General features: G+C 42.3%; 1 protein-coding gene across 3 annotated transcripts in view; it reads left to right on the top strand.

Moving 5' to 3' along the window:
* IRF6 (interferon regulatory factor 6) overlaps nucleotides 1-24,454 on the top strand; it is a 28,221-nt gene extending 3,767 nt beyond the window's left edge. Inside the window, exons 1-8 of one of the 3 annotated variants that reach the window (XM_081864975.1) lie at nucleotides 12-176; nucleotides 11,279-11,455; nucleotides 13,584-13,788; nucleotides 14,795-14,920; nucleotides 19,210-19,362; nucleotides 20,321-20,713; nucleotides 21,322-21,440; nucleotides 23,106-24,454. In XM_081864975.1, the coding sequence (XP_081721101.1) occupies nucleotides 11,282-11,455; nucleotides 13,584-13,788; nucleotides 14,795-14,920; nucleotides 19,210-19,362; nucleotides 20,321-20,713; nucleotides 21,322-21,440; nucleotides 23,106-23,327 (1,392 nt within the window). In that variant the 5' untranslated portion in view covers nucleotides 12-176; nucleotides 11,279-11,281 and the 3' untranslated portion in view covers nucleotides 23,328-24,454. Of the gene's footprint in view, nucleotides 1-11; nucleotides 177-11,278; nucleotides 11,456-13,583; nucleotides 13,789-14,794; nucleotides 14,921-19,209; nucleotides 19,363-20,320; nucleotides 20,714-21,321; nucleotides 21,441-23,105 lie in introns of those variants that run through there. The other 2 variants (XM_081864976.1, XM_081864977.1) reach the window with 2 other exon arrangements.
* The last annotated feature ends 762 nt before the right edge of the window (nucleotides 24,455-25,216 follow it).

Genomic DNA, 25,216 nt, shown 5'->3' on the forward strand with positions numbered 1-25,216 from the left:
CTCCTTCCTGCAGGGGCGGAGCCGGCAGCGCCTGCGCCCGGCAGCACCTGGCTCAGGTGAGCGCGCCGCGGAGCAGAGCCGCAGCCCAGGTGAGGAGCGCCCGAGCGGTGAGTGTCGCGGGAGGGGGGCGAAAACGCCGAGAAGGAAGCTTCCCCCTCCCGACCCGTCTCTTGCAGGTAGGCTCCGTCCCCTCCTGGGCTATCGTCGACGGTCATTCCTCCTCCAGAAACCTGCCCGGGCCTTTGGCGGCTCCAGCTTCCCACCCTCGTGCGCTTTGCTTATCCCCCTGCTCTCTGCGCTACCTTCTCGCCCATGTGTTTCCTCCTTGCCAGGCCCTCTGTGGACTATTATTACCTCTTGCCCTTTCCCCCCGCTCACTCTTCCAAAGCATTTTTTTTTAAAGGCTGGTGTTTGTTTTGTTCACAGTTTCTGTTTCCCAGAGTCCTCATTTCCCTCCAAACTTCGCCCTCGTTGCTCTGGGCTCGAATCTAATGGAGGCTTCCTTGCAAATAATGGCTTGGTAGTAAGAGGACACTGCGAAAGCCTGAGGGAAAGAAGGGCTCCTTTGACTATAGCCTTGGGTTGGAAGAAAAGTTCCTGCTCTGGGGCCGTCCATACAAGCAGGAGTTGCTTTACTTGGGGCAAGTGAATAACCTCTTGGGATTTAAATCAGTGGACGATCTACAGGACTGTTGTGCTACACGACTCTGGCGTGTTTACTGTGAAGTAGATGGGGAAGGCAAGGGCGCTGCACTAGATAATACTGAACTTGGTAGGAGCTGCTCTTTAGTGCATGTAGCTCCTGCTGCTGGAATGTGCCTGAGCCTAAAGTTTCCAGGTGATTTGGGGAACATTGGAAGTTGCCCTGTGCCCAGATTTTTGTCAGCTCAATATTGTCTACAGAGCCCCCCTCCTCTGGCCTGGATTTCAGACAGGAGACTTTCCCAGCCCTACCTGGAGCTGCCAGGGCTCCGAATGGGAACCTCTGTATGCAAAGCATGGGCTTTGCTATGGAGCTACTGTCCTTGTATGCTGGGACACACAACTGGAGCAGAGTTGGCTGGGAACTGAACTTCCTGCCTACTCCTGAGAACAAAGTAACTGGGTCCAGTTAAATGGATCCAGGAAGGATCTACCATGCTTCCAACTCAGTCTGAGGATAATAGGCTGTCCTCAGTCCATTTTTCTTGTGGGTTATTTGAGTTAAGACAGACCTTTTGTCATGGTAACTGAAGTGTTTGATGCAGGTTGATTAGTTAATGCCAAATTAGTTTGGCATTGTTATGCAGATTGTCCTCAAGTTTCAGATCTGAGATTAAAGCCTTCATTTATAGCAGGCCTTGTGCAGCTGCACCAGAGAGGAGTTGTAAACACTTATGTTACCTCATCATGTGTATTTCTAGAATGACCACTTTTCTTGTGCCTCATCAAAGGATAGGGTTTAATAATATTTAATATAAGGGCTTAACTTTGTGGTATTTGGTCTAAAAAGCCAGATAGCCTAGTTACAATAAAGTGGGGAGCTTTATCTCTGTGGATGACGCTTGGTGATATTCAGTATGGAATAATAAAACTGAAAACAGAGCTTTAAATTTTGATAGTTTATTATGTTAAAAATTAGTATTGGAGGTACGACCATGCAAAGTAAGGGGTGAGGAGCCTCAGGCCCAGGGTCCTCCAGGCCTCTCTGTCTGGCATGTGGTCCTCTCCCCAGACTGTACATCCTTCTCAGCCACACTTCCTTCCCTAGTCTTTCTTCATACCCTGCCCCCCTTGATTTTTTTTGCCTCTCTGAAGTGTTTCCTTGAACTCTGAGTGCCTCTTAGTTGGTTGGGGGTGGGGGAGTACAGCTTAAAGATAAAATTTGCATTTGTTTCTTCATTTTGCTTTTGGCTCTGCCCATCACTATCTTGTGGCCTAGAGATGTAACCCTCATTCTGAAAAAGGTTCCCCACTCTGGATGTTTAGAGAAGCATTTATTTATTAACTTCTATCCCATCCTTCCTCCCAAATGAGCTGGGTAAGGAGCTGGACATCGAAGTGGTAAGACATTCTTATTTAAACAAACCTTACCCAGTTGTTCTGGGACGCGAATCAGAAGGTCGGCGGTTTGAATCCCTGTGACGGGGTGAGCTCCTGTTTCTTGGTCCCTGCTCCTGCCAACTTAGCAGTTCAAAAGCATGTCAAAGTGCAAGTAGATGGTGGGAAGGTAAATGGCGTTTCCGTGTGCTGCTCTGGTTTGCCAGAAGCGGTTTAGTCATGCTGGCCACATGACCCGGAAAAACTGTCTGCAGACAAACGTCGGCTCCCTCAGCCAGTAAAGCGAGATGAGTGCCACAACCCCAGAGTCGTTCACAACTGGACTTAACTGTCAGGGGTCCTTTACCTTTTTAGGTCTTTCAGCTATCAAATATATATGTGAAATAGAATGTTCTTAAGTTGCTTCTAAAACTCAATAATGATAAATTAATAACAATAAATATGCCACTTCTTTCCAACCTAGTTCATAGGCATAAATATGCTGCAGATAAGGGCTAATGGGTAGGATATTGGTCCCTGTGAACAATTTTGAGGATAGGGTTGTGATCTATTACGTGATGTCTCCATATGGTGAAATATCCCTAACATTGCATCTTTGTGCTTGGAAATTCTGCACCTAATGAATTTCTGCCTGCCTGTTAAAGGCACTGTATCTCAGTTGGGAGTGGGGAGGAGGGAAATGAAGCAGTCCTTTTTGGATATTTGCTGCTCCAGACAAAGTTTTTACCCTTTGAGGATGGAACACTGAAATAGTGTTGGTCTGTTTTCCAGCAGTCGTTCTTTGAAGTATAGCTCCCAAGGAGACAAATATGACTGGGGGATGCATCTTGCTTCTAGTGCACATGCATATAAGTATGTGCACATGAATGCAAATGTGTTTATGTGCTGCACAGGCTGCTATTTGACACACCGTAGGCGAGAACAAGAATATTGGAAGCATGTCTGTATTTTTCTTTGTGGAATGTTTGAGGGGGTGTACTTGAGACAACTTAAGGAAAACAAAACTGCATTTGAGATTGGTGACGTAAGATATACTGAATGTGCAGCAATGACTTCACAGGGTCAGAAAAGTGTTGGGAAGGTTTATTCAACTCATTTAGGAGCTTAATGATAAGAATTGCATAAAACCATTTTGAGCCGCATGCCTTCAAGCTACGAGCATGGGGCATACATCTGAAGAGCATTCTTAGATAACTGTCTGCCTAGTTTGCCGACATGCAAGTCTGTGAAGCAAGAGGTGGGATTTGTACTTTCGGTTTCCCTAATTTGGTTGTGCCAGAGCCCTGCCTAATGTTAAGTGACTGCAGTACAGTAGTACCTTGGGTTAAGAACTTAATTTGTTCTGGAGGTCCGTTCCTAACCTGAAACTGTTCTTAACCTGAAGCACCACTTTAGCTAATGGGGCCTCCTGCTGCCGCCGTGCCACCGCTGCATGATTTCTGTTCTCATTCTGAAGCAAAGTTCTTAACCCAAGGTACTATTTCTGGGTTAGCGGCGTCTATAACCTGAAGCGTCTGTAACCCGAGGTACCACTGTACTTTGAATACTTCTCTACAGTACTTCCTTAGCTCCCATGAGGAATTTTTCTTTTCTTTTATGATAGGGCTTGTGATCAGTTGTCGTTGTCAGAGAAATATCCTTCAGTATATATTTGGTTTCACTGTAATAAAATCACCTTTTTAAAAAGGCTGGGACAAATTTGCATATGGTCAAATTTTGTCTGGGCTAAAATAACCAATAACTATTACAGAAATACCTTTTTTCTTTAAAAAATGGTATTTGAGCAGGAGGGAAGCTGCATTTCAACAGGAGGGACAGAGGATGCCTTTTATCATCAGGCACAGTTATGCATATACATTATGTCTTCGTCATTGTGCCGCACTAGCTAAAACCTTTAAAAGGAGATTCCAGCACACAGCTGTAGGAATTCATTTACAAAACTGAAACTATCAGACTTGGGTTCACATAAGAGACTGGGAGTGGCTAGCTCCCTACAGAAAATTGTTGTCCCTCTTTAGGTGCTTATACATGTGACTAATCTTCCTTTGCCAATTCATCACCGGTTGAGAGTAAGTCACGCCTACTATGATTTCATCTCTTAGTCTGGCCGGATCACCTTTTCATTTGTGCTCTGCATGGTAATCTTTTACATTGTTTGGCTTCACATTCCTTCCTGCCCTCATTTTCTTTCCCTTCTCTCATGGTATAACTGATGCTGACATTAACACATGCTTCTGATGAAGTGGCTCGCGAAAGCTTGTATGAAAGCAATGTATCTGTTAGCCTGTTGCAGGAAAAATGAGGAGTTGTGTGGCAACCCCTCTGGCTGGCTTCTTGCAAGGTGTTTGGCGAGCACTGCCTACAAATATAGTGTTTTGAGTCTTCCTCTGTAGTTAACCTGTGCACTTCATTTCACTTATACTGCACGTAGTTGGAGAAACTGTGTTTGCTGCTGCACATGCCTGCTGTAAAGGTTTGCAGTCAGTTTCTTGAATGCTTCCTTTTTTTTTGTATTGATTGTCATTTTCGCTACTGTGGCTAACAGAATAACAATAGCAATCTGCTTATTTAAATTTATACACATCCCATCTTTTTGCAGAAAGCAGGTCTCCAAAGCATCTGACAATAAGTGAAAAATAATAAACAATAAACACAAGGTTCTTTTTAAAAATAGTGGTGGGGAGAGTAATTGAAAATATCTGCTCCCCATGTCTTATGGCTTCAAAGAATCATAGAATTGTAGAGTTGGAAGGGATCCCAAAGGTCATCTAGCAACCCCCTGCAATGTAGGAATCTCAACCAAAGCATCCATGATAGATGGCCATGCAACCTCTACTTAGAAACCTCCAATGAAGTAGAGTCCACCACCTTCCGAGGGAGTCCATTCCATTGTTAAACAGCTCTTACCATCAGAAAGTTCTTCCTGATGTTTAGTCAGAATACTTTCTTGTAACCTGAAGCCATTGGTTCAGTACCTACCCTACGAAGCCGGGGAAGATAAGCTTTCTCCATCTTCCATGTGACTGCCCTTTAGATATTTGAAGATGGCTGTTGTATCTCCTCTCAGTCTCCTCTTATCGAGGCTAAACATACCCAACTCCCTCAACCATTCCTCACAAGGCTTGGTTTCCAGACAGTTTATCATCTTGGTCACCCTCCTCTGCATATCCTTCTTAAATTGTGGTGCCCAGAATTGGACACAGTATTCCAGGTGGGGGTCTGACTAAGGCAGAGTACAATGGGACTATTACTTCCATTGATTTGGACACCATACTTCTGTTGATGCAGCCTAGAGGAGCATTAGCTTTTTTTGCTGCTCAATCGCACTGTTGACTCATGTTAAGCTTGTGGTCTACTAAAACTCCTAGATCATTTTCACATGTACTGCAAGTAAGTCAGATGTCCCCCATCTTATTTTCATGCAGCTGGTTCTTCCAGTCTAAGTGTAGAACCTTACATACTGGTATGTCTCTACTGAAATTCATTCTGTTAGTTTTGGTCCAGCTCTGCAATCCATTAAGGATCTTGAATCCTGATTCTGTCTTCTGTGTCATTAGCTACACCTCCCAATTTGGCGTCATCTGCAGATTTGATGGGCATCCCATTAATTCCTTCATCCAATCATGATGAAAAGACCACCTGTGCCCCAAGTCCCTTCAGGAACCAGGAACACCATTCATATCAATTCAATGTCATGTCCTCAAGGCATTAAATGGGATTTGTAAACACTCCAGTGTTGCCACCTCCCCCCCCTTCTGGCCTCTGCATGGCTCAGCCTTTCTTCCCTTTGCCAGGTTCCTCTGATGCTGCTGCTTTCCCTGGGGAAAACTGCTCTTTAGTGGTCAGTTGGAGCAAACAGCAATTGAGTTTTCCGTGGATTGCAGTTTGTTCTGGCTTAAAGCTAGAGAGTGGGCTTACCCTGGGAAAGGAGCGGGGCAAGGGGAAAACTGTTTGGACCCGTTTTTTCTAGACACTGGACGAGCAGAAGTGGTGGCAAGGCCTTAGATATTTCTGCTGCTGATTTGACTATCCCAGCTGCTGCTGTTCAAAGATTCTCTAGTGGACTTCCGGGTTGACGCGATCGGTCTAATGGCGGATTCCCTCCGAGCTCCGGAGGGAATCGGCTCTGCTGAAGACGGGTCTTGCCGCGCCGGCGACGCGGGGACCCTTAGAAACCACAGGTGCTGATACCTGTGGACTTGGTGACTCAGTGGGCACCTTAAGCGCCCTCCTCGACAATCGAAGAGCCTTTTTAAAGGCTGCGGAGAGGGTACGAGGAATGGCGTGGTGCTGGGAGTAGACCGCTACTTCAGTGGAGTGAAGCCGCAAGCCATTACCGGAGAGCGTCAACTTTCTTCCCGACATTTGGACTGGAAATAAATACCCCGTGAGTAGAAGGAAATTTGGACTTTAAAAGAAATTTATACCTTTAATTTGGAACGAACTGGGGGATGTGCTAAAGGGAAGTCCGCACCCCCCTACATACAGACAATTTAAAGCAAGGAGTGAAAACCTAAGATCGGAATAAAAAATTTCGTGTCTTTTGGGACTGATAAGAGATTCCATTAATTTGTGAGAACAAGCTTTTATTTATTCTTAAGTTGCGCTGGAGGGAAGAGGTGAACTTTGAAAACTTTTGTGTACCCCCCCCCCCCCGGACCCGGGAGCGTCCTGCATCAACCTAGCGTGAAAGAACAGGAGATTGACAGCTGTTAATTGAGCTGTCAAACGGCTGGATCAAGATAAGAACTGCATTACTTTATATCTCTCTGATTTAAAGGTGTTACATTTAACTAGAAGTGGTTGGAAACAAAGTAAATAACAAGGTATAAGACTGTTGGCAAAGAACTCTAACAATGGCAATCCCCCTAGGGGGAACCAGTGACACTACAATGGCTGCAGAAGGAAAATTACTAGCACAAATAGAAAGAGCCTTTTTTCTCGTGGGAACTTTACAAGAGCAAGCTATGGCTATGAATAAACAACTGACGACCTTGATCGCTAAAACAAGCAACCTTGCTGATGGAACTAAGGATCTGACTCTGAAAGATTCTGCAGCTGAAACAGAAAAGATATCTTTGGAGCTGGTGGAAAAGGAGGCTGGAGGGGGAAAAGTACAGATAAAAAATTTCGAACAGGACCTTTTGCAGTCAGGGAACAGAGAAGTTTTTTGGATTACAAATCATGAGAAGAGAAAAGCAAGGGAGGAAGCCATTGGACACTATGGAACATGGGAAGTTAAAAGAGTAAAGAAACATAACTGGGACTTCCTCCTCTTTTCTGGCTTGGATGACTTTGAAATTCGGGGACCCCTGGCAGAACCCTGGCAGCAAGCTTTTCCAATTAGGTTTGATTTGAGAAAAGATGAAGTGACTGTGACAGACATCCCTCGAGATCTGAAGACCAACAAAAAAGACTACCAACAGAACAGACAGAGAGAGACTGAAAGAGACTTAAAGGCCTCTGATGTGAGGAATCCGGGCTAGGAGTTTCATGGGAGGACAGTTATTTGGGAAGGGACAGATACCTGGGCAGGGAGGAAGGGGGAAAAACAGAATTCAAAAATTTTATGATTTTGGGGTTTTATAATTTTGATTTATATTTCAATATAAAAAAAGGGAAATTTATGGTATAAGAACCTTGATCGATCTTAGATAAAGGATCTAATGTATATAAGTGAATGGGACAATAAATTGGGCCTAACAGAAAGAATTAAGTCTAAACATAATAAGAATAGGGTTAAGGAGAGAAACAAGAACTTGCTGAATTAAATATGGAAATTGGGATGTATGGGGTGGGTGGGGGGAAGTCAGGGAAAGAGGGTTATGAAAGTATTTTTATTTTTTTGTATGTGTTGTTATAAAATGTGAAAATCCAATAAAAATTAAAAAAACAAAACAAAACAAAGATTCTCTAGTGATCATAGTCACAAATAATGACTATGCTGTAATAGTGGTACTATTTATCATGTGTTGGATGCTTTGTCTTTGCACTATGGCCAACAGCCTAATGAGGAAGCTGACCTTCTTTCTCTTCTGTCTTTTGTCCTTTTTAACCATCCCTCTTCACCACTGATCCCTTTGTTTTTCCTCTTGTCTGTCATATTTGCTGTTGTGTTAGTTTTCTGTTCTTATAGGGTTGTCTTTTAGTGGGGAATGAGCCTTGTTCTGTGTGTGTGTTGTCTGTTTCCTTATTGCTTTTATGTGTGTTTGGGCTATGATGTCACCTGTTGACGTACCACTGCAGCTCTGGCAGTACACCTGAGCAGTTGCAGGGATTCATTACTGGGTGACTGGGTGTCTGTCCACTGATTCCTTAAGATTTTGCAGTGGTGGATGGTGTCTTTGCATTGGAACTTCAATCTTCTGCGTTGGCACATGAAGTCTAAATGCCCAATCATACTTTGAGTGTAAGGCCCTACTTTTGCACTTGAGTATAAGGCATTGCTGGGGACGCTGGTGGTGCTGTGGTCTAAACCACTGAGCCTAGGTAGGTCAGTGGTTCGAATCCCCGCAACGGGGTGAGCTCTCGTTGCTCGGTCCCAGCTCCTGCCAACCCAGCAGTTCGAAAGCACATCAAAGTGCAAGTAGGTAAATAGGTACCACTCTGGTGGAAAGGTAAACGGCGTTTCTGTGTGCTGCTCTGGTTTTGCCAGAAGCAGCTTAGTCATGCTGGCCACATGACACGGGAAAACTGTCTGCGGACAAACGTTGGCTCCCTCGGCCAGTAAAGTGAGATGAGCACCGCAACCTCAGAGTCGTTCGTGACTAGACTTAACTATCAGGGGTCCTTTACCTTTACTTTTTTATAAGGCATTGCTGCTTGGTAGTTCTGTTTGTGTGGCTCCACTTCTTCAATGATGGAGCTGTTGACTTGCTGTGGATCATATGTTCCTCCCCTGCTGTGTAGCATCATGCTCTGGTAATGGATGCTTTAGTGGACTGCATTGATGAGTATTTAATATTATGATGAATAATTCTGAAGAAAAAGGATGCTGTAAGAACAATCAGAAAAAAGTGTGTTGGTTCAGATTTTAAAAATGTGTTTTATCTATGAGGAGCACTTCCAGAAGTATAATATTTAATGAAAATGTTTCAACCAAGTGCTCCAAAAAAATTAAGTATTTTAATGCATGAGGAGATGTCGTGGTGGTGTGATGATTTGCTGGGTATGGGAGGAGCAGAAGAAGCAAGAGGGTCAGAGGGCGTCTTAGAAAACAAAGGTTGAAACAGGGGGTGCTGCAGAAGAGAAGAGATTAGACCCAGGGAAATGAAGGAAACTGAAAAGAGTGAGGAAGTTTGCAGCAACTTGAAATAATCGGTTGTATCCATTGGTACAGATCTCTTAACATTATTGTGACATCACTCTGGTTATATTTATGTTGATTGTTTATTTCATAGCTGAAAGCTTACCCAGGGCAAGTAAACATGTTATTGCAGCTGCCTGTGCTGTGGTGCCCTTTCTGGCTAATTCGTTTTATTTAAAAGCATTTCTAAACCACTTAATATTTAAAAATCTCTATAAACAGTGTACAAAAACATAACATTAAAACAGGAACATAAAAACAGAGACATAATCTATGGCATATTTCTAAGGAGTGTACACATTTATTAGGCCAGGGGTGGGGAGGCAGTGTTCCTCCATATGTTGTTGAACTTCAATTCCCATCAGTCCTTGGTTGCAGATGATGGAAGTTATATAGTCCAGCAACATCTGGAAGACCTCAGGTTCCTCATCCCTGTATTAGACCTATTATTATTATTATTATTATTATTATTATTATTATTCAGATTTCTTCTTGGAGCAGAATAAGGTTGGGATTACATGTGTCCTAGATAGAAGGGCTCAGTGGTAGGCCACATACTTCACATGCAGAAGATCCCAATTTGAACCCCACAGCATCCCTAGGTAGGCCTAGTAAAGGCTCCTAGAGAACCCTAGAGAACTCCAGTGTTGACAAGATAGACAATGCTCTTACTGATTAGCCTGGTTTACAAGCCACAGTAAGCAAAACAAAGACTTCCTGGGACTGCACAAATGTGCTGGCTTCTGGCAAGAAGCTTGCAGCTGCTTTGTTCCTTCCTGGTCTTTCCACCCCCTAAACATAGCCAACATTTGCTGTCTGAACCTGGGCTCTCTTCTAGCTAGCCACATGACCTGTACCTTGGATCATGTTTGGATGAAACACTTTGCCAAATCTTTACTTAGCTCAGTGGGGTGCAAAAGTAAAAAATACCACAAAGGAACAAGGTGAATTTAAGCTACTCTCTGGAATCCTACATCTTTGTGCAGTACTGGTAAACCATAGTTATTGTGATGTGTGAACCAAGCCACATGTAATGTACAGAGGAACTGCCATTTCAAAGCAAGTCAACTTCAGACCATGACCTATGAAGCTGATGGGTTTAACCAGAGTTTGTTTTAAGCCAGGATTCCTGATTCATACTATTTAACGAGCTGACTGGGGGAGCCCAGTGTATTGTTCTACCATGGCTTCGCATTAATTTATCAGTATGGGTAGTATAAACCATTTTCCTGTGTTCCTTTGTGTGGCTGCTGTTTTCAAATGGTCTGTTTCAGAGACATGCCCCACAGTGTGATGCAATGACAAAAGTAAAGTGTCCTAGATGTTACTGGTAGGAAGAAAGAAGCAGACACAATTTTGGAGGGGCTAGAGGCCACAGATATGTTGCAGTATCTAGTTGTGGTCTTAAAGACCAACTAAGTCAGTTCTTGGTATGAGCTTTCGTGTGCATGCACACTTCTTCAGATACACGAAAGCTCATACCAAGAACTGACTTAGTTGGTCTTTAAGGTGCTACTGGAAGGAATTTGTTTTGTTTTGACTATGGCAGACCAACATGGCTACCTATCTGTAACTAGTTGTGGTCTTGTTAGTTAAAAACTAAAATTAAACTGTACCATATAACTTAGTCCCATTTGTTCAGCTGTTCTATCCCATCTTAGAATTGGTGTCCTCAGTGTATTAAAAACGGATAAAGGCTGAGATTTTAAATTAGAATTCTTATTTATATTTTGGGGAGCTATGCTCACCTGAGTTCAGCTACTATTTCCAAGCTTATCTTGATAAGTTTAACTTGACTGGATTCTCCCCTCCCACACATTCAACAAAACTCAGGGAGTTGGCATGGTGTTTAAAGCAGCCACAATTGGTTTCTATTGCTTTGTTATCTAGAAAATGAAATGCTATTTGCATTTGCTCTCCCCCCCACTCCAGATAATGGCGTTACATCCACGGAGAGTTCGATTGAAACCCTGGCTGGTAGCTCAGGTAGACAGTGGTATGTATCCCGGTCTCATATGGCTTAACAGGGTTGCAAAGCGATTTCAGATCCCTTGGAAGCATGCAACTCGGCACAGCCCTCAACATGAAGAGGAGAACACAATTTTTAAGGTAATGAAATAATTCCATTCCACTTTGGAGAGCCAGTATAGATGAACTAGTAGTCATGGACCGGTGAAATCCAGATTCATGTTCAGCCATGCACTAACCTTGGTCAACCATTATACTGTCTCACAGAGTTATTACAGGGATAACATAGAAAAAAACCCCACCCTTATTTGCCATCCTGAGCTCCTTAGAGGAAGGGTGGGATGCAAATGTAATAAAAAGTATTACAGGTGACTTGCAGCAGCTAAGACCATTGTTTGCTAGCACCTTCTGCTTCATACTCCAGGAGGATCACTGCTCCAAATGAATATGCATTTGCCTCCACTTCTTCCATTTAGAAGGCTAATGCATTTCCTACTGTTCGTTTGTTTTGTTCATGTGATAGCAATTGCTTTAAACTTGGACATCATGGCATGCCACTGTATTCTGTTACTGAATGGTGTTTTAGTTACCATGGGATCAAATTGGTCAGCTGTGCTTTTAAAGCAAATATGCAGCACCAGGAATGTGTGCTCAGATCATAATACGACTTGTACTGGGAAATACAGTGGCAAAGCAATGTGAAAGGGGCTGTTCTATTTAAATCATTCATCTTTCAAGTACTTGTGGGATAGAGAGATGCCTCGATAGTTTCCGCAATCAGTTCTGTCACCTTTTTTAAAGAGATTGATAATTTTGGCGTAATGCTGGTGGTCAACAGAAAAGGTTTAAAGACTGTCTCAACTGTCTCAAGGCAAAGCTAAAAAAATGTAGTATAAATACCGACAACTGGGAAACACTGGCCTGCGAGTGCTCCAGTTGGAGAACAGCCTTTACCAAAGGTGTCATGGACTTTGAAGACACTTGAACTCAGAACGCAAGGGAGAAATGTGCTAAGAGGAAGGCACGCTTGGCAAATCCACACCATGATCAACTCCCGCCCGGGAACCAATGTCCCCACTGTGGAAGGACGTGTGGATCCAGAATTGGCCTCCACAGTCACTTATGGACTCATTATTAAAACCGTGTTTCTGGAAGACAATCTTAATCGGCTACGAGTGATCGCCAAAGAAGAAGAAGACGACCTGTGGGATACAGCTTCCTCCCTCCCAGTCAGATGCTTTTTGCCTTATCATCACTCTGTGTACTCCATGCTCCTGCAGAGTTGATTTTCCTGTCCTTTATCTGGTTGTTGACTGTTTCTCTTTGAAGGTAGCTCTTTAGTGGCTTCCCTTCTGAGAATCAAGGTTCTAGTTATCTACTTCTTAAGTCTTCCTCTCTTCTCAAGTTAAGAGTCCTGTGGCATGCCAGCTGAGTCCCGTAAACCTGCATAGACTTGCACTGCACAAGGCTCTTCTAGTTTATTGCTGTTGGTTTTTGACCTTGTTCTGATAAACTGTTTTTATGTTGGTTCTCAGACTGAACTGAATTTGATGCAGAAATTATTTTAGATCATTTTATACGTTCTGGAAGCAAACTCCTAGGCATCAGCAATGGCTACTGTTTTAAGGAGAATTTTACAATCTTTCTGTGTTAAGAGATTTTGTTAGAAGATTATTGAGCAAAGCCATGCTTTTGTGGTAACCTGTGAAATGTGGAGGCTTGCCTGGCACCTTCCTTACATATTTTTAGGCACCAGACAAAAGCACTCCTCTTCTCTCAGGCTAAGTAAACAATCTATGGCCTTTTATATGAGAGGGTTGTTTGTTACTCTGTTATGTATTTTTTTGTTTTTAGATTGTAAACTGCCCTGTGATCCTCAGAAGAAGGGTGGCATAGAAAATTAATAAATAATGCTACCAGGATAAATCTGGGACCTTAATCCCACATACAAATAAGTAAATAAATGAGAGCCTGGTTTGCCATTAGGTTGGGTTCCTTTAGACACAATTGGGTGGTCTCTGTTGGAATGGTCTGTCATACCATGCATAAAAAATTGGTTTGGCTAATCCTAAAATGATTTGTACTGCTTTTGTCTGTTTGTGTTGGGAAAGGGAAAAAACAGTGCCAGTCATGTCTGGCTGACTAGCTGCTGCACTAAGTATTTACTGCCTAGACTTATGTGATAAATGCAAGTTTGTTTGGTAGCATGATTCAACATTAGCTGGCATGATGACAGTACTTAACTGAGCATGATGTACTTTGCTCCCAGGCCTGGGCTGTGGAAACAGGAAAGTATCAGGAAGGAGTTGATGATCCTGACCCTGCGAAATGGAAAGCCCAGCTCCGGTGTGCTCTCAATAAAAGCCGGGAATTCAACCTGATGTACGATGGCACCAAAGAGGTGCCAATGAATCCTATTAAAATTTATGAAGTGTGTGACATTCCACAATCCCAGGGAGCAATAATTAATCCAGGTGAGATGCACAGTGACTCTGTTGGTTTTTAAGGAAGTCTGGTAACAGGAAGTCTTCTATATGCCATGATGTTATGTTGTTAGTGACTCCTGCTGGGTAACTCGTTTTTAATTGAGTAAGCACTTCACCTTCTCATTTGTGCAACGTAACTAACACAAAGTGAACTGTAGGTGACAGTTCTACCTAGTCAAGGTTGCTTTCTGCTCACCCACAAATTCAACACATGGATGTTATTAATTGTTCAGCTTTCTGTTTTGTTTTTATTCAAGTCTAAAAGAGAAAAGATTTCAGGGGAAAGCTTTGCAGATCAGGTGCGTGCTACTAAAAGCCAGACACAAGAGGGGAAAAGGCATGGTGTCTGGGCTTAAGGGCTTTCACTTCTTCATGGCCTTCCTTTCCCTTGTTCCCTCTTTTGCACATTGTCCCTAAGCAAGCATTCTAATAAGATGGCAGTCTTTAAAATTCCATTCTTCCAGAAATGAGTGTTTCGTTAAATGAAATTCACTGGGAATTTCTCCTGCATGTTTACCATTGAAAGAAATGGGCCTCACCGGGCACATGTTTATGTACCTGGAAGAAACATTTTTGGAGTTAGCTGTTGGATGCAGAAGGCTAGCAGGTTCTGGGATTAGGTAAATGTTCATCTGGCCCTCTGTGCACCTTTGTCCAAACCAGCTGAGAGGTTGGATGAGGCTGGTTGTGGGATTCTGGTTGGATAGTACAAGGGCTGGGAGAGAGTTGCTTCATGATATCATGTCTTCCATGCATAAGCTGAGAAGCATGAAAAGACTATTGGCTCTGGTGCTGTTTCTGGAGCTATGAAGCAAACCAAACAGTACTTTGAATAAAAATCCACAGGAAAGAGATGGTTATACACAGCGTTACTAGTAGAATTTTCCTGTGTAACTTCTGTGGGTCACACAAATGTCCATTCCACTTCTTTATTCTTTTCAGTTGATAAAATTCCATATTACTTGCTAATTGTCCAACTGCACTTTTTCTACAGGTTCTACTGGTTCCGCTCCATGGGATGAGAAGGATAATGAGCTTGATGATGAAGATGAGGATGAATTAAACCAGCCTCAATCTCATGTAGCTATTCAGGATACCTTTCCATTTCTTAATATCAATGGTTAGTAGATAGACCCTGGCATAGAGTGCACATCCAACCCTATCTTTTAAATGACATTTTTCTCTTCATTATTACAATATGAAGCAACCATGCTTTCAGAAAACAGTCTTTTAAAAATCTCTGGATTGCAGCTAAGCTAGCAGTTGCTTGACTAGTATGCTGCAGAAAATGGCAAAAGGAGAAAGGCAAAGTCTGCATTATATGAGAAGTACAAGATTAGTCTGAACTGAAATATTCTTATTGTTCTGTGTCGATATGTTCATACACATGTCTAGTGTGGTCTAGTTGTTCTAAAGCTAGCTAGTTGTAAAGGAAAAGGCCATTCCCTTGAAATCTGTCCTGCTGTCAGGGGTTGAACTGGGCCCTTGAGAGTTGTGAGACCAACTGGGGCAGGGTGTGGAGAGATACTTGTGCCTTCCCCTTTGGTTCCAATGATGCTGTTCCAAGTGAGGCAACAGGCTGTTGCAGCGGCTCCCAACAGAATATAAAAAATAGAATCAAACATTAAAAATTTCCCTAAACAGGGCTGCCTTCAGATGCCTTCTAAAATTCAGATAGTGTTGTTTATTTCCTTGACATCTGATGAGAGGGCATTCCACAGGGCCACTACCGAGAAGGCCCTCTGCCTGGTTCCCTGCAACCTAACTTCTCGCAGGGAGGGAACTGCCAGAAGGCCCTCGGCGCTGGACCTCAGTGTCCGGGCTGAATGATGGGGGTGGAGTTGCTCCTTCAGGTATACTGGGCCGAGGCCATTTAGGGCTTTAAAGGTCAACACCAACACTCTGATTGTGCTCGGAAACGTACTGGGGGCCAATATAGGTCTTTCAGGATCGGTGTTGTATGGTCTTGTCAGCCACGCGCAGTCACCAGTCTGGCTGCCACATTCTGGATTAGTTGTAGTTTCCAGGTCACCTTCAAAGGTAGCCCCACATAGAGCTCATTGCAGTAGTCCAAGCGGGAGATAACTAGAGCATGCACCACTCTGGCGAGACAGTCCGCGGTCAGATAGGGTCTCAGCCTGCGTACCAGATGGAGCTGGTAGACAGCTGCCCTGGACACAGAATTGACCTGCACCTCCATGGACAGCTGTGAGTCCAAAATGACTCCCAGGCTGTGCACCTGGTCCTTCAGGGGCACAGTTACCCCATTCAGGACCAGGGAGTCTTCCACACCAGCCCACCCCCTGTGCCCCCAAAACAGTACTTCTGTCTTGTCAGGATTCAACCTTGGCACTATGCCAAGACCACACAAGTCACTGTGACAGTCACTTAGCTAGCATTCTAATAAGAGGGTTAATTCCCACAGTGTAGCAAGAGCAGACACACCTTTTTGCCCAGTGTGTAGCCTATAATGATGATGCAGCTTTGTAAGTCTGTTCCTTGGAGTGTGGTTCTGGTTTAACAGGTTTTAACAGTAATATTGTCTCAGCAGACACATTTGCATAAATTTCCCATGAACCAGACCTTGTTTAAAGTTATATTTTGATGGTGATGTGTTTTGAAATAATATTACTAATCCACAAATGGTGTTTATTATGGTGCATTTTATAGTATACACTTTTCATTCAATGAACCTTTTTTAAATGTTTATTTTCTCTTACAATCTAATTGTCTGTCTGGCGCATCTCTACCACTATTAATTCTTTGATCTCATAATGGGGTACATATTTTACTAGTAAACTGTTGAGTTATAAGTGATAGGCAAGTTCACTTATTATTGCATAGGGGGGAGTTTTCCTTCAGTAAGTTTGCAAAAGGCCTAGAGACTGATCTTTCTTTTTCTGTGTACGCTTTGAAAGACATTTTAGGTCAAGTTGGGACATGTTGGCTGTGATGTTAGAATTACACTGGAGAAATCTGAGGGCATTGACATTGTGTTCAGTAAAGGAAGTTGCTTCTGATTAACCTTGCCAATTATTTCCAAGATACTATACTTTTTACAGCATGAATGCTAGGCATATGTTGTTGAGTATATTTTGTACAGAAAGATGGGGTAAATTATTAAGTGAGATAACTCCTGTGGCCATATCAGGACTTTAGGGGGTCCCAATGTGTCTTCTAGAAGTTCTTCCATGCTACATACATTATTAAATTAACTTCAGAACTGGGAAGTTGGTGTCTTTCCCAGGCAAAGCACTAACCACTCAGAGCTGCTGTTGGATTCCACAGCAGTTGGTAGAATCCAACATTGTGCAAATGGCTTTCTGCTTGCGTAGTGGGACTTCACCTTCCTCTCCCTGCACCCCCAAATGTGCTCTGCAGGATCCAGGGGGCTGCACCGGAGAGGATTAGGTTATATCTCCTTTCCTATGTATTGTTATAAGTATTGCATTTTTTGTTACGTTCATATTATGAATGGTTAAACATAGGTAACTTACCCAATCTGCAGGGGGCTTTTTAAATTTTCCCAGTGCTAATGTCTAATTGAGGCATATTGATAGTTCAATGTTAAGGTCAGTTGGAATTGGCACTTTTAGTGAACAGTTATAACCTGGCCCTAGGGCATCTGCTGGATAGGGGATTTTGTTCTCCAGGCCTTCTCGGTAGTGGCACCTTCCCTGTGGAACGCCCTCCCACCAGATGTCAAAGAGAACAACAACTACCAGACTTTTAGAAGACATCTGAAGGCAGCCCTGTTTAGGGAAGCTTTTAATATTTGATGTACTCATGTATTTTAATATTTTTTGGGAAGCCGCCCAGAGTGGCTGGGGAAGCCCAGCCAGATGGGCGAGGTATAAATAAATTATTATTATTATTATTATTATTATTATTATTATTATTATTATTATTATTATAATATTTTGACTGTGACACGCTTGCTTTATAAATGCAACTGGGGGGAAAGGAGGAAGAGCTGGTGGTTCTGCCCAATTTAATTTATAAACCGAGTTCCTAGATATCCTCACTACAATTTACAGAAGTATGAGCCATGGATCCCCACCCACCCTTTCTTGGCATAGCAGTTGCACCATCTTGATCACCAGTGCTTTTCAAGTCATTTGTTAAAAACCTGGGAAATGAACTGTCTAGAGTGGTCTTCAACTCATGGGCTGGGACCCATTGCTGGGTCACAGTTTGACCCGGCGTGCAGCAGCACAACCACCATTCAAATGTAGGGCAAAAAAATTAAGTGGATCCCCAGTTGCATGTGTGGGCTAAAGGCGAAGCCTTGGTTGGAAAAGATTGAAGTCTATTGATCGAGAGCATACATTTAGTGCTGATACCATGTCATTACAGTGCTTGGAGCTAGATAATGCAAGCTGCATTCTTGCTTCTTACCAAGATATTACTTACTGGGGGGGGGGGAGTTGTAACCACTGGGGTTCCTTTGCTGATTGAAGGCACTTTGATCCAGTGGAGGCTTCCAGCAGCAGAACAAAGAACACTATTTCTGTTGATTCTTCCCTTCTCCTGCAACTCCTTTGACCACCAGCTCCAAACTGCTTCAGAGGGTTGTGAGACCTTTTAGAGCAGTGTGGGAGGTGCTGCAGAGGGAGTCGGAATGAACAAAAGTTGCCTCCCTCTCCATTCAGCTGATGGAAACCTCTGGACACAAGCCAGAGTATCCAAGCTTTCAAGTTCTTTTTTGTCAGACTGAATGAAAAGGAAGATAAATTACCATTGGTAGAAGGTTAAATTCTTAGTCACATAAAGTAGTCGAGCTACGCTTGCCATTCCAGTATGAGAAGTGTCCGAGTGACATCTTGAACTGTAATTTTAAAAATGTCAGCAGTCCCTCAGGAAATAATAATAATAATAATAATAATAATAATAATAATAATAATAATAATTTATTATTTATACCCCACCCATCTGGCCGAGTTTCCCCAGCCACTCTGGGCAGCTCCCAATCAAGTGCTAAAAACAATACAGCATTAAATAGGAAAACTTCCCTAAACAGGGCTGCCTTCAGATGTCTTTTAAAGATAAGATAGCTGCTTATTTCCTTCACATCTGATGGGTGTTCCACAGGGCGGGCGCCACTACTGAGAAGGCCCTCTGTCTGGTTCCCAGTAACCTCACTTCTCGCAATGAGGGAACCGCCAGAAGGCCCTCGGCGCTGGATCTCAGTGTCTGGGCTGAATGATGGGGGTGGAGACGCTCCTTCAGATATACAGGACCACAGGACCGAGGCCATTTATGGCTTTAAAGGTCAGCACCAACACTTTGAATTGTGCTCGGAAATGTACTGGGAGCCAATGCAGATCTCTCAGGACCGGTGTTGTGTGGTCCCAGTGGCCACTCCCAGTCACCAGTCTAGCTTACATAAAATGTACTACTTATGCTTAGATTCCCCAATGGCACCCACCAGTGTGGAGACCTGCAGCCCTGAAGCTGCATGGCCAAAGAATGAACCTGAAGACATTGAGATGCCTATGCCTCCTCCGGTTATGCCCCATGATATGTTCAGCTCTCCTGAAGTCTGGATTAATTCTCTTCCAAGTAAGTCTGTTTGTTGACTATGTCGCTAGATACATCTAGATTGTTGTGTGCATGTAAAGTCCACATAGGGAGTATACTACATATTGCAAAAACATGTTGAACATGTACCGTTTCCCCCCTGCAGTTATTTCTGTTTAGATTGGTGTAGCCCAGAGAGCCTTCTGTGTCTGAAAATGTAATGTACTCATTGACATCAGCAGATGAACAAAAGAAACCCAGCTGGAAACTGCTGTTGAATTTGGCATAGTGTGTGTCAGAAGTAACTTCTTACACTAGAAGCTTGTGTAAGAAGAAGCTTGAGGTGGTCGTAATCAGCCATACCAACTGATAAGTTGTGTCTTCTGATCAGTGCTGCATTCGTGTGAAGAACAAGCCTCTCTGCGATAGATTGAAAATGAAGTACTGCTGCCGTTATTTGGTGTTATCTTGTGATCACCCTGACTTTGGTGGTTGGCTCTTGGTTTCCTTGACACTTGTAAGGAAGACTAATAATTCTGCCCCTATTCTGTACAAATTTCATTCAGCCCTAAAAAAGAGCCATGATAACCGGAAGAATAAGAAATTAAGATAACAAACTTTTTATAAAAAAATGGAAATGGTTTATTGAATATTTACAGATAAATTGCAAACAGATAAAAACACTGGCAGGATTATTGTAATAACCTGCAGTTTCATAAGAGTTTATATTTAAAGTAGATAATTAAATGATCAAATTAAATGAATTCGGATATGCAGAAGATATTAAAAAATAAATTTAAGGAACCACAGAAAGAGGGGGAAGGAAGTCAAACTTTGAAATGTTAAAATGATTGGAAAATTAATGAAATGTATACATTTGCAAAGTATAAATAAAAACTTTTTTTTTAAAAAAAAGTGCTATGATAGACAATGCGGGTTGTTGGAATTATGGATCCTGTTGCAGTGTCTGATATTCTAACAATATATCCTTCTAATCAAGTGACAGACCTAGAAATCAAGTTTGAGTATCGAGGCAAAGAGTTTGGGCCAACAATGACTGTGAGCAATCCCCAGGGCTGCAGACTTTTCTATGGAGAACTGGGTCCAATGCCAGATCAAGAAGAACTCTTTGGTCCTATCAATTTGGAGCAAGTAAAGTTTCCAGGACCGGAACAGATCACCAATGAAAAGCAAAGGCTCTTCACAAGCCGTCTGCTTGATGTCATGGACAGGGGGCTGATCCTGGAAGTCAGTGGCCATGCTATTTATGCTATCAGGCTTTGCCAGTGCAAAGTGTATTGGTCTGGACCATGCGCACCTTCTGGCACCACACCAAACTTGATTGAAAGACAAAAAAAGGTCAAGGTGTTCTGCTTGGAAACATTCTTGAGTGGTGAGTAATTATAATGCTCTTGGTTCACCATCACAGAGTAGCCAATATGTTCTTTTTAATCCCTGAAACATTTTGTATACCCGATTATGGTACTGCAGCCCATTGGGATTGGGTCCCAACCAGTTAAGTCACCTGGGACTGTGTCTGGTGTTACTGGTATGGTGCAGGTAACAATTTGTGCAGAACTTGCTGGGCTCACAATGTGCACCTTATAGTGTTTGCATGCAGGCATTAGTGAATGGGCATTGGTTTGATGTTTGTTGTGCTCTAACATAGCTGGTTGAAGAGAAGCAATTCTCTCTTCTTCCTTTATTTTTTGCCCCAAATCAATCACCAGAAGGCATAGGTGTGGTTGAAGTTCTCACCTATGGTCAGTGAAGTGGCATCCCTTATATTTGTTATAGTATACAGGGTCAAAGGGAAAACAGCATTGATAGCTAATATCATTATGGCATCTCTAGACAAAAAGATTATGGGAGAGAAGATAGAAAAGAGAGTAGGAGAATTGGGTTTTGAACTAGAAGAGGCAATATGTGGGAAATAGTGTGGCATCCAATATGTGGGAAATAGTGTTGTACATCACAAGCTTTGCTTTCCCTCCCGCTTAGAACTGATTGCTCATCAGAAAGGACAGATTGCTAAACAACCCCCATTTGAGATCTACTTTTGTTTTGGGGAAGAATGGCCAGATGGAAAATCCAAAGATAGGAAACTGATTGTTGTTCAGGTAAGAGAACAATGAATTGCTAAGGAGCGTTAATTGTCAGAACTTACTGTGAGAACATTTCGTTGACTCCTAGTTTTCACAATATATAACTATGTGCCATTTTATAACCCATAAACTTTAATTCAGCAGCCTATGTAAATGTACACATTAGCATGCATTCTGCTTCTATCAGGCATGGACAATGCAAAGAACAATGTGTGACGCTAGAGCCCTGGCCACTGGAAGTCTATTGTCTACAAACATTTAAGACTTGGGGCAGCCTCGATATTTGAAAGCTGGGGTTCTTATAGTGTTGAACCACTGTACCGATACCAGTTTCAGCACTTGCGTATTCATCCACAACACAGACACACTTATTTGCAATATTTATAGACCACCTTTCCAATGAAAAGGTTTTACAGCACTTTAAAATACAAATAAAAACCATTCATACGAAACAGGGGGAAATATAACTTAAGTAATAGTGGTTTAAAGCTACCTAAAAGCATAGTCTTTCCTCTAATGCCTGAACACCCAAGAGAATAAACAAATATCAGGGAAGAGAATGTGGATGTCCCCTGGGAGAGCCACCTGGCAACTTGGAACATCTGTGTAAATAGCCTCAGTCTGATAGATAACAACGTTGCCTTCCTCAAAGAAAGATCCTGAGGTTGGAACTCATGAGTATGGCCCTGTGGGGTGTGTATCTGTATGCGTTTGGGAGAAGGCACTCATTGAGTTGCTTAGGACAAGACAAAACCACCAAAAACTGGTACCTCTGAATTCTGCCCTGAAACAAACTGGTTTCAATGTAGGTGTTATGGAATAGGTGTAATGTGCTTGTGCCAACCAATCCATGTCAATACAGTGGCACCTCTGATTACGAACTTAATTTGTTCCGGAGGTCCATTCTTAACCTGAGGTACCACTATAGCTAATGGGGCCTCCCGCCGCCACCGCACGATTTCCATTCTCATCCTGGGGCAAAGTTCTTAACCCAAGGTACTACTTCTGGGTTAGCAGAGTATGTAACCCAAAGCGTTTGTAACCTGAGGTGTTTGTAACCCGAGGTACCACTGTAGATGGCCAATGACCATCACTGCCACCTGAGAATCTAGGAGTAAAGACAGGTCCAGGAGCACCCCCAGGCTAGAACCTGCCCATGAAGGGCCAGTGATTTCATCAGTGATAGGCATTTTCTTAGCTAACAGGTCAACTGGGTCCCCAGCTACCATAAGAATAATTGAATAAGTTTGTTGAGTTTGTGCAGTAGTTCATACTACTGCTCTTTCATCTTGGCTGCATCTTGGCTTAGCATCCTATCTGTCTGCAACCAATTCTACTTGAAAGGCAGTGCTGACCACGTGGGCCAAATGTTTTATCTGAGGCCTGGATTTTTACAGATGATTGGAGCTAACGTCCCAAATTGGTAGGCATTTCAGAATAGTTACCAGTGCATCTACTCTGCTCACATTGTGAGAACATATGTTATTTTATTTATCTTACATCCTTATCCTATCTCTCTTCTATCATGACTAATAATGACTCAAAATGAAAATGAATGCAAGAGTGAGAATTTTTGTGTGTGTTGCTATTACACCTTCTACTTGAGCTTTTAGCTTATTCTTTTCGGATGCAATTGAAAATCCCATCTGGATTGACGCTGCATAATTTCTTTCCAAACAGGTAATTCCAGTTGTAGCTCGCATAATCTATGAGATGTTCTCTGGTGACTTCACCCGCTCCTTTGACAGTGGCAGTGTGCGGCTTGAGATTTCTACCCCTGATATCAAGGACAACATAGTTGCTCAGCTGAAGCAACTCTACCGCCTCTTGCAAAATCATAATGAAGGCTGGCCAATGCAGCCACCAAGCATGGAGATGGCCCCGCCCCTTGCAGCACAGTGATGACCTGGTTTTACCTAAATGAGGAATTAGCTGAATTAATGGATTGTGTGTTTATATTTCAATTAATTTTAAATGTATTTTGAGTAAGTGCAACAGGAATGTATTATGTACAACATAATCTGTTTTAAATTTATACTTTGCAAAAACTGCTCTGGATTAATGCATGTAAACAAGAACATTTGTCTTTCTCTTCAATTAATGTAAATATATCAAATGGCATTTAATTTGTGCCTTAATTTGTGTGTTAAATGTTACACAGTTTTCTCTGTATATGTGATCAGCGGTCAAGTGCTCTTTTTAAAAAGTAGTTTCACGAGGCTAACAAAAACACTTTCACCCTAGTTTTCTCTTACCCACTAGCTTGATAACACAGTCAAATTTATTACATAAATTGCATGTTTCTGTATATTTTTTTAATATATAAAAACCCCCAGTGCTGTTGGCACACATGTGAAATGTTAGAACGAATGCAAAACATTTTTTTAGTGGCCGTAATTCTAACTGTTCAGTAAAACTGCTTTGCAAAGTAGTAGTAGACTGAGAAGTTATCTGGATTTTCCACTGCTATTTGATAGTATTTCCTGTCTGTATACACTACAGATGAATAGTGCAAAATAATGACTTAAGTCTTAAAAGGCATAGTTCTTATTAAAGTTACTTTACAATCAGTTGAGCCAGATCTTACAATAAATGAAGTACAGCCAAGGTATTCGGATGATAATAAACTGTTAACTGGAAATCCAAGAAGCTGCTTTTATTGTAGTTCCACGTTGTATGCAGTACAGCAACTGGTGGCGCCTTCTGTTGGACTAATCTTTGCTAACCTGGATTTGTCCAAAAAGTCTCCATTCTTTGTAAGTATATCAGATTGCTAGAAGATAGGGAAAAGCACCAAAGCCCTCTGCTTGCTCTGTGCAGGACCTGTTTGACATAGATGTAAGAAGACTGTGGAACCTAGGAAATTTGAATACTGTTTGAGATGTAATATAGCTGGCTTTAAATATGACAGTGCTTTCAATGCTAAGCTTTGTTCTGAACTGGTTAAATGGCGGCATTTTTGCGTGTTTCTTTCCTCTGCTGGAAAATGCCTTAAAATGTCCCATAATAAAGTTTCTGGTTAACTATAACGTTTTCATGTCTCTTTTACTAGCAAGAGTTAAGTATCTTTAACTTGCACATTCAAGAAAACTAGTATTCAGATCTGTCCTATGTAGCATTTTGTTTGAAACATCTTGAACTGAATGGAAGGAAAATATATTGTGTACTGCAAATGTTTTCCTATGGTGGAATTCAATGCTATGCTATTACAGACATTCCATGTGCGCAATAATTTCAGCTTGCCAGATGGAATGATCCCCCTTAATGTGTTGTTCTGGGGGTTCTCCCAACCCTCTGAGCCAATTGCAGGAGACGCATGGAATGTGTGAAGATTTTTAATTTGTAGGCAGTTCTGGACAAAATGCAATTATTTTGTGGTGGAGACAAGGGAATGCAGAACTGTGGTTGGTATTTAAATATCTGTGATGGTGCAAGGATGCAACAGGGCTCACATCCTCCCCTGTGTACCCCACACTATCCCCAAAGCTACCCTAGAGGGTCAGAAGAATGTTTGGTTGTGCAGGAAAAAATCCTTGCACTGACATGCTGTTCTCCGTAGTGCTACTTTGTAATTTTTTCTTGATTTTAGGGTGTTATCTTTTCGTAAACCACTTTTGAGTTCTTTTACAATAAATTTTATAAAATAAATACTTTGAATACAACCCTAAAACTATGCTATACTAATTACTTTAGGAGAGTGAAGGTGAAGGGGTGGATTACCTGCTTAAAGCTGCTTTGCTGGTATGATGCTATAGCAACAAAAATAAAATGCTACAAGGCGGCTATGGTTA

This window comes from Podarcis erhardii (genome assembly GCF_964252035.2).
Source record: "Podarcis erhardii genome assembly, chromosome: 6".
Lineage (NCBI taxonomy): Eukaryota > Metazoa > Chordata > Lepidosauria > Squamata > Lacertidae > Podarcis > Podarcis erhardii.